This window comes from Triticum dicoccoides, chromosome 4B (genome assembly GCF_002162155.2).
Source record: "Triticum dicoccoides isolate Atlit2015 ecotype Zavitan chromosome 4B, WEW_v2.0, whole genome shotgun sequence".
Lineage (NCBI taxonomy): Eukaryota > Viridiplantae > Streptophyta > Magnoliopsida > Poales > Poaceae > Triticum > Triticum dicoccoides.
In genome coordinates, this window is record NC_041387.1 from 533,028,870 (window position 1) to 533,038,954 (window position 10,085).

Here is a 10,085-nt window from a genome sequence, read left to right on the forward strand (position 1 = left end):
GCGACAATTCACAATAAAATCATAGTAGGCGGCATCTGGCCATCGAATAATCTTTCCTCGGGCCTTCCCATATCGGCGGTCTTGTCTATAGCAGCATTGATGGTTTGCGAGCACATATTCCCATCGTATGTTCTAAACACAAAGGCTAGTTTTCACAGGGTATATCACACAACAGTGCTGCGGTGGATTCCTTTTGCGGTCTGGTCGTCCGGCCTAATCCCTTTTACGTCGATGCACTCTCCGATACCAGTGTGGGGCCTACGAGGGTTAATAGAGGACCCGTCACTCTTTCGGTAGTGACGACTTCTTTTTCTAGGGCGATGGTCCGGCAAGACCGTGGCCTTGATGACTTCTCGTCCGCAATCAATAACGATAGGTTAGCTTCATCTACCATTCGAGAGGGAAAGAAATTGTCAAGCACCACGGACTTTGATGTATTTTTTTAAGGTTGTTTGTACTACTGGTTTGGGTAATAGATCCGAGTGCTTTTTTCTAAGAACAAGAAAAGATACGCAAAAAGGGTATGTTTATTAGATAGAAAGAAATTACAATAGTACCAAAGATGGCACAACACAATGTTGTTTGTGGAGACACTGAACCAGTGGTCCAAAGTTGTTGTTCCTTTGCCACAGTGAACAGATAATGCATAGACATTGAACAGAGAGACTAGCTACCAGACAAACACACAAATGAAACCACACTAATCCAAAGCTTGCACTAATCACGAACTGCCGACCAAATTATTTATGTATTCACTCTTCCCTCCAATTTTAGCCAACAAACTAGTAAAAAACATCAAAGAAGAAAATAAAATGCAAGCCCTGAACTCCCTGCAGAGGAGGAGGCAAAAGATCAGAATCAATGATTTGAAAGCAGCAAAAACAGAAAAATGCTCGTGGAGGGAACTCTTCCGCACGATCTTTGCCAACCCCTGCACAACCATCGATTGCCTTTCTTTCTTTAATCCCCAAGTCCCAACTACAGTCCTACCATCCGTGTTTCTCGTTTGGCCGAGTGATGCGTCATCCGGTTCAAATCACTCATATGAGACCACCCCCGCTGCACATTACTCTACTGGTGCTCACCCTAATCATGATCCTGATTGTTTACTCCCGCCATTATTCTTATGATAATCATCATCCTGCACTCCCGTTCTCAGTTTCTCACTCATTGCACCCTTTCAATGGTCTCACGGACGATGGATCGACGCCGTGCATATTGTATCCGCCTCGGTTTTTCTATTCCGCGGTTGCGCGAAATTCAGCGGTCGCCGGTAGCTGTCCGGCATCTCCAACTGGAACGAATGCTGCGTGTGTTAAACAATGGCGGCAAGCTGCCTTGATGTTGAAAGCGCAATGGTCAGACTTGTCTGCGCGCGGAACATTCCGTTTGTGAACCCCCAAGATCGCGAGTAGCCCCACAATCAGCTACTGGTATAAAATCTGCACACGCGTATTGGCAATTTGGCATCTACTTACAAGAGATACAACATACGTACTCAGCCAGCCGTCGAACAGCGTACGTCTCGTCTAGTCGTCTACATCGAACAATGGAGTCCTCGGAGGCGAGCTGGCACTCGTTCGACCCGTCGGTGGTGGCGGAGGACTCCGAGGAGATGGCGCGGCTGCTCGGGGTGCAGTTCTTCGGCAACGAGCAGAAGCAGCATCCCGCCGCGGCGCCGCCGTCGTCCATGTACTGGCCTGGCCAGGAGGCTGCCGACCAGTACTACACCCCGGCTCCCTACTGCATGCAGATGCAGGAGCACGCCTCGGCCGGCGCGGGTTACTACAGCCACGGCTACTACGACGGCGATGCCACTGCCATGGCCGGTAACTTCTTCGTGGCGCCGGAGGAGCAGATCATGGCCGATCCGGCTGGATTCATGGTCGATCTGAACCTCCAGTTTGACGACCAGGACGACGGCGCCGGCACGTCGGCGGCGGCGTGCAAGAGGAAGTTCGGCGACCAGAACGGCACTCAGAGCGACACGGTCGCCGTCCCGAAGAAGAAGGCGCGCTCCACGGTACCACCGGTACGTGAAAACATGTCCTGGCAGCTCTTGACATAATATGTCACAGGATCAGGGGGCCTGACGACGTGAGTGTCTGTCTGATCGATGCAGGTGCAGAGGAAGGGCAAGAGCAGCGCGCAACCCAAGAAGGCTTCGAAGGGCTCGTGCAGCCGAGGCGGCCAGGAAGAGAGCAATGGAGAGGCCAACAACAACGTGCAGAGCTCCAGCAACTACCTCTCCGACGAGGAGGGCTCGCTGGAGATGACCTCCTGCAGCAACATGAGCTCGGCGTCCAAGAAGACGTCGTCGTCGCGAGGTGACCACGGCCACGGCGGCGGCGCCAAGGCGAGGGCCGGGCGCGGAGCGGCCACCGACCCGCAGAGCCTCTACGCCAGGGTAAGTCGATCAGTAGATGCGCCAACGCAGTCGGGCACAACGTCGTGATGAAGCCTGAATATTAATCTGAAATGTTTGTGTTGTCGTTAGCAGAAACGTAGAGAAAAGATCAACGAGCGGCTGAAGGTGCTGCAGAACCTCATCCCTAATGGAACCAAGGTAAGATTTTTTTTTAAATCAATCATTCGAACACGACTGGAACTGTTTTTATACTGATAGAAATATCTGGGGAAATGATGATGCGGTCAGGTGGACATCAGCACGATGCTGGAAGAGGCAGTCCACTACATCAAGTTCATGCAGCTCCAAATCAAGGTCGGTTCCTGCGAAACGCTAACATATGTCATTGATCATCGGAAACTGACCCAGTGTTTTGAACAACTATGTTGGTGCTGACCATTCCCCTTTCGTGCACAGCTTTTGAGCTCGGATGACATGTGGATGTTCGCGCCGATCGCCTACAACGGGTTCAACGTCGGCCTCGACCTCAAGATCGCGCCGCCGCAGCAATGATCAGCTCTGGCACCGGGTACAACGTCGGCCTCGACCTCAAGATCGCTCTGCCGCAGCAATGATCAGCTCTGGAGCCAACGAGGCTCGAGCAAAGTTCTCGGCAGTCCGCATGCAGTTCATATGTGCATTCGTGCACAATGATTCTGAAGTGTTTAGATTCTTCCTTCTTGAATTCATTTCAGTCATAAATTACAGGCGAACGCCATATATAATACAAATTGAATGATATCTTACCATTTCACCCACCCTAATTTGTCCTCGAGATGTGAATCCTGTTTCGACGGACGCTGGTAGTTTCTCCGTTGTTTTCTCGATTAATAGCCAATGGATAGGTGTAACTTAAGGTGTATGATTAAACATAAGGTCAGTCCTATCTCTCATCCTTTCAGGGATTTAAGGCCCTGTTCAGTTATCGCCCGCTCCGGGAATCTGCGGAGCGGGGAAACAGCAGCTCCGCTGTTTTGAACTGCAGCTTCGCCAACCTCGCTCCCGGAGTTGTGGAGCGGAGTGGTACCGAACACGGCCTAAATTCCAACATAGCAGCAGGGAAGACAATGGTGCTGCTCACCGTTGTGCGAAGAGAGCACCTCCTAAAATTATTAGGTGATTCCCTTATGTTGGTTGTAAGACGGCGCTCTTCATTGTTGCAGTTGGATCCAATGACATATTTTGGAGTATCTTTCGCCTTCAGTACCGTTCTTTGGACGAGAGAAGCCTTATCCTTCAGACTTTCTGGACGTGTTGGTTTCCAATCTGTCATTTTATCAGAAGGTTCCGCCAATTTATCACTAATGTAGTTTAGTGTCGCTTGCTCTTGTTTGCCGCAGACCTCTATTTTCTCCCTGTTTTTTTGATTGACGATGTACATTCAGATACGTTTCCGCCAAATGATGAATAAATTTCCTTGAAGGCGGATTCTAAAAAAAAGGTCTAAGAAGACTGATAGAGAGGCACGATATTCATCATGTGTTAGATTAGCTATCCCACAATAGATGTCAGACTTTCTGTGATGGTCCATTAATGTACCATGGAATAGTGGTGATATCGGTATATAATCGAATTATCGCAAATGGAAAATAGTTCTTTGATTTTCATGTACTAAGGCTAAGGGAGGAAAAATATTATGATATGTAGTTAATCTGATCTATGTCACATAAGACTAGCCATAGTGGGGAGTAACTTAGACAACATGCATATGTTAATAGTCTATATTACTACCTCTATAGTGAGGAGTAACATTGTGTGGTATCTTACAACACTTCATTTATTAAGTTGTAACTCATCTTGTCTTGATATGTATGATGTTACCCATAGTGTGAGTAAATAGCTATGTTACTCAAATCATTTTCTTCTCATTAAATCATTGTCACATAAGCAAATTTGCTGAGTTGGACCCGACGTTACTGCTGAAGTTACTCCCAGTATGGACAATCTAAGTGGTGTGCAAGATTGCACGTACCCCACCAAAAAAGGATGTTGATAAAATACAATTCAAATCTCTTTCATAGGAGATCTGGTAAAACCATTATGAGTATGCACATAAAATGTACTGAACATAATCAATATATTCTCATGAAGCAATTCAACAACATTTATATTTGAATAGGTGTATTCTATACTGAGGGGAAAATGCTCTAAATTTCATAGTTTTAGCACTTAAGTTGTCAAGCATCACCCAACTCCAACTCGTATGTGACCTAGCCAGCCGCCGCCTCCCGCCGGCGCAGCCGCCGGTCTGTCCCGTCTCGGTGGCCTTAGGGCCATGGAGGCGGAGTGGCTCTCAGCCCTTGCCGGTGGGATGACTCCGTTTTTAGATCTTTTTCAAACTTTGTTAGGGTTTGTGTCCTGCTTAGGAAGGCGAGTCGACGGTTGCGGCTCCCTAAAGTTGGAACAAAGGTCTCCCCGCCTAGTCCCCGATGCGTCTAGTATCATCGGTAGGCGTGTGGAGGTGTGTCTCCGGCGGATCTGTCTTTGGTGGATTTGCTCAGATCTATTCGTCGTTCGTCTTCGCTCGTGTGTCTTCAGGTTGGATCTTTTTGATCTACACTCTTCATCGGTGGCGGTCGCTGTTCTGGTGTGTTGGTTATATGGGGCCTTAGCACGAGACTTCCCGACTGTCTACTACAACAAGGTTTGCCCGGCTTCGGCGAGGGAGGGGCGATGACAGCGGCGCGTCTTTGAATCGCTTCAGTGCTTGTAGTCGTCACTAGGTGGTCTACGGATCTGGATGTAATTTTTATTATTTCTAGTTTCGTTGTACTACCATGATTGAAGATGAATAGATTGGAAGTTTTTCCTGTAGAAGGCCCATGGATCCTACGGCCCGTATGAGGCCCATGGATAGTACGGCCCGTAGAAGGCCCATGGACCCTACGGCCCGTAGAAGGCCTATTGATCCCTAAGGCCCGTATAGAAGGCCGATGGATCCTACGACCCGTATAGAAGGCCAATGCTCCTACGGCCGAACGAAGGCCCATGGATCATACGGCCTGCAGGAGGCCCATGGTTACAACAGTCCGTGTGTTGCCATGATTATTTTGGCCTAGTTACCAAAATAGGCTATTGTGGCCACTAGAAAAACACAGAAAAAGAACTGCAGTGACTACAAGCAAACAACTAAACAAGACAATAAGGAAATAAATAAGCAAGCAATTAAGGCTAGCCTATTACCGCTATTACACATATTGCATCCACTGGGCATCAAAGTTCGCCACAGTGCAAATATAGGGAACAAAGCAGCATATTACATAGACTGGCCGTCAAAATTGGCCACCAGTGCAAATAAATGCGGTAGCAAAACAAGAGCATAACTAAAACAACTTCAGAAGAGCTCAAGAAATGTTATCCTGGGTATCCACCATGCTGGCAATAAGCTTAGCAAGCTGATTAGCTTTGTCCCGTTTGGCGCTAAAATCCTCCAAAGCTTGTTGTTGCACCAGAAAGTATGCATCTGAATGCTCCAGGGACTTCCACATTCCTTCCGCTTCTTGTCGCAGCACAGCTAATCGATGCCTTTCAGCTTGTAGTTGAGACTCAAGAAACCGAACTGATTCAGACAGTGAGTTTGAATAGCTTGTGCAAGCGGTAGTGGCCAGTAACTCGAACACTAAACTAAGACAGGACTTTGGGGTTGTCTCGCTGTCTTCAAGATAGTCTTACTTAGCTGTTTTATCAGCTTTGTTGGAGACCAACAAGGATGTGTCACTATCCTGAACCTTATCTGCATTACTTCCTTTACCATTACTTAATAAGGCACTCTTCCCCAATATTCTGCCAGCATTCTAAAAGAAGAAACAAGCAGACACATAACAAGTTTAGCATGTACTAGTATATGAATCTCATTTCGGTGAACCAGTTCATTAGTAAGGTGGACAGGATTAAACTACCAAGTCTTCTATTGCCAAGTACTAGTACATAATAAAAGCATCAAACAAACATATATCTATGTCCCATCGTCACTGCATTGTCTTGCCAAATTAAAATAGAGACACGGTTCAAATCATATCAGTTCAAGACAAAGCAGCAGTGAAAGAATACAAAGCGTGGGAAACTACACGGCACAACAAGATTTCAGATGGGTACCACGGGTCTACATGTACAACAACACTATTGGCTCTGTTGTGATGCTAGTAATGTGCATGATATGAAAGTCAACTGTATACACAATTGAAATTGAAATCAAAAGAGCTATTGATAAGAGCAAACCTGTTAAAGAAACATGCGTGAACATACCTGCCGTGCCATTGGAGTTTCGATCGGATTCTTCAATTTAAAAATAAGTTTGTATGAGTAGATACAATGATACAAGAGCAAAGCAATCATAGTTAAAAAAGGCGCGCCTAAGCGAGCGCTTAAGCGCGCCTAGGCTCTAGGCGTTGGCAAAACGCATTGCGCATAACTACGCTTAATCTGTGCATAACTGCGCATAAGCATGCGCTTTGGTCAGTAAAGTGCAAGGCGATGGCAAAACGCACAATTAACGCCTAGCACTTTTTTGAACTATGATAGCAATGGAATTTTAAATTAGAACAGTTGTTCTTCAGGTTTAGGCACTTGTTCTACATGAACAAAGTACAATAAGACGCAAGAATATAATACTTAAAAATAGAAAATGAGCTCATAGACCTTACCACATTCTTGGTTCGAGACCAGTACAGAACAAGGCGTTCCCAATCATCGTCCAGTAAATGTGTCTCAGGAGAACGTAAGGGAATTTGATGAGTTTCTTTGCCGGTGAAGTACGTTTTCTTTAGGTAATTCCGATATTGCCACCAAGCATTCTTGAAGATAGCAGAGGTATTAGCACAGGTTACCTCATCCTGAGTTTCCAAATTGGTCCTTTTCTATAGAGAAAAATAGGAAAATTTGCTGTATTATAACCATCATGGAGGTAGGATGTATGGGACGAAGCAAAGTAATTGCCATGAATAACATTACTTACACATAACTCCTGGATAAAACCTGCAACTGGCATTTTCCTTCATCTTCAGTATAATATTTCCAAGATGGGAAGATACGCACATACGATTTAACAACATCAAATGCAATAGATGCTAAACTACGACTGGCTGGTTGTGCTTCCTCCACGGGAGTAGGCGTACTAACTGGTGGAGCTGGGGTTCGCCGTGATAGTACTGGCCCTTTGGGCACTGGAGCTGCCTTACTAACTGCTCTTGTTTGGGGAGCTTTGTGGTGGAGATGGTGCTGTGTCAACAGGAACTGGGTTACTATCGGCTGGGGTTGGGGTTAGATTGAGTGAAGCTGGTTCTCTGTCCATCGCAGTAGGGGTACAATCTGCGAGAGTTTGGGTTATGTGTGGTAGGGCTGGTTCTTGTGCATGTACAACCGGGGTGCTATCTCCACCAATAGGTAGCACTATTTTATTTGAAGACCGTGTTTTTATTCCGCTAGATACTGGCATCACCCGCTCCATTTCAAATGGCTGATAAACAGGAAACATAGTTGAATGTACAGACATTGTATGAGAAACAGATGCAATAGATAGTGTGGAAAAAAGAGGGCATGAAATAGTTGACATGTATATTGTTTAACTAAAACGGATAGCATGACATAATTTCACATATATGATGTCTATCTAAACTGGATAGCATAGCATAACATAATTCAAAGATATGATGAATAACAAAACAGGATCGCATGACATAATTCACCTACATGTTATCTAAGTAATCAGGATCGCATCATTTAATTCACATATATGATTTATATGCTAAACAGAGGGCATTCAATATGATGTCTGAACTAAGAACATGGTGTTGAATATTGTGCATATGATGTCTAAACTATGCAATGCAAGACACCGTATGCATGATATGAGTAGTATAACCGTGCCAAGTTAGAGCATACACCTCAGTAGGGGAATAGGACTGGTCATCTGTCTCTGAATCCATCTCTGAGGAGCTATCGGGACCCAACAAGAGATCTGCTTCGACAGGTAGCACTGTCTGCTCTGAAGGCCTTGTTTTCACTCCAGATTTTCCCATCTCCCTCCCAAATGGCTGATTCATAGGAAGAGTAGTTTAATGTACAAACATTGTCGACAAATGGAAATGTAATGAAGAAAAGGATGGGCAAGATATCATTCAAATATATGATGCCTGGTTAAATAGGATGGCATTGCACATTTCACATATATTATGGCCGGCTAAAAGACATGAGACTGCATAACTCCCATATATGATATAGAAACTAAACAGGTGGCATTACAGAACTTGTCTAAACTAAGTAGATGACATATATGATGTCAAAAGTAGGCACTGCAAGGCAACATATGCATGATATGACTAACATCATCATGCCAAGGTAGAGCAAACACCTTGGGGGGTAAATAGGAGTGGTCAGCGGCGTCTGAATCCGCCTCAGAATAGATATTTTCCTCTGGATTACAATCTGGAGAGGGGTGGGGAGGGTTTGCCATTGAACCCACCATGGAGCGATGTCTGCATGACATTGTATTGCCGCGCAAAACTCTTCTCTTTTTCTCTACATGTTCAGCATGACTGTGTACAATATCTGACATGCATATGAAAAAATATGGTGAGATTATGTAAGGAGAGCATGCAGAAATTTAGAGTGATGGTAACAACCAGTGGATGGATCCAAAAATAATGATAGCAGGCTGATGATTGCTTTAAATTAATAAAAAGACAGATGATGATTGCTTTACTATTTTTTCCCACCCAAGATGAACAACATAGGCATATCCTAGGTGAACCAGATATTAGACAGACATACTATTCATTGCTGCCTCGATATGTGCCCCACAACTAATTTAGAACTCAAGTTTGAACATGAATTTGGACCTGAGTTGGGAGTCCAAGAGATGAATAGGACGATAAAGTAGCAGGTAAGTTTAAGCAATGCATAACATAAGCAGAAACAAAAGAGTGCGACCTCTCTTGTGGACCCGTGTACTCCTCAGGTTCATCTGCTGAGTCGATGATGGTGATGCCGTTGGGGTGCGTGCCGGCGGTAGGGAAGGAGATCTGAGGCGGCGAAAGACGGTCAGGAGTCGTGATGTCTGGTTTGGTGGATGCTTCTGTCGATGGAGCAGCTCAGGTGAGGTGGACGACGTCGCGACAGGAGCAGGACAAAACACACAAAGTTCCCTTCGACACGTACCTATAACTGAAGTAATTCTGTAAGGGCTCATTTGGTTTGCATGATTCTTAAAACGCAGGGATAGGAAAAACACCGGAATAGGATAGGAAAATGCACATGGTAAATAGAGCATTTGTAAACACAGGATTTCTATCAACTTGGGTGTTTGGTTTACAGGAATTGGAAGAGCAGAGGAATGCAAGGAAACATGGCCAAAATAAAGAGAAACCATATGAAAGCGTGTACAGTTAGAATGTTATTCTGGCACTAATGTCCTTGGTCTTGTTTTCATGCATAGGATTTTGAAAAGTAGGTCCAGGTGGATGTTTTGCTTCATTCCTTTCAACAAAATGCATGAATAATTGAATAGTAGAGTGCCATTGGAAAATTCCCTATTGCTATGTTTTTCCGTTGAACCAAAATAGACCTAATGGATCGACGTGAATGTATAGTAATAAGTGACGCAACAAGTGTACAACCTCTTTGCCATAGCCGTGTCGACCTCAGCATCATTGAGTTGGTCGCTGAAGCAGTTGAGGCAGAG

At 45.2% G+C, this 10,085-nt stretch overlaps 1 protein-coding gene across 1 annotated transcript; it reads left to right on the forward strand.

Annotated features, from left to right (window-relative positions):
- Positions 1-1,525: 1,525 nt before the first annotated feature.
- LOC119293835 (transcription factor RSL2-like) lies at positions 1,526-3,282 on the forward strand. Its single transcript, XM_037572185.1, has 5 exons — positions 1,526-2,032; positions 2,123-2,407; positions 2,501-2,566; positions 2,657-2,722; positions 2,825-3,282. Exons 1-5 carry the CDS (start codon positions 1,550-1,552, stop codon positions 2,918-2,920), a joined length of 996 nt encoding a protein of 331 aa, XP_037428082.1. The 5' UTR covers positions 1,526-1,549; the 3' UTR covers positions 2,921-3,282.
- Positions 3,283-10,085: the final 6,803 nt, after the last annotated feature.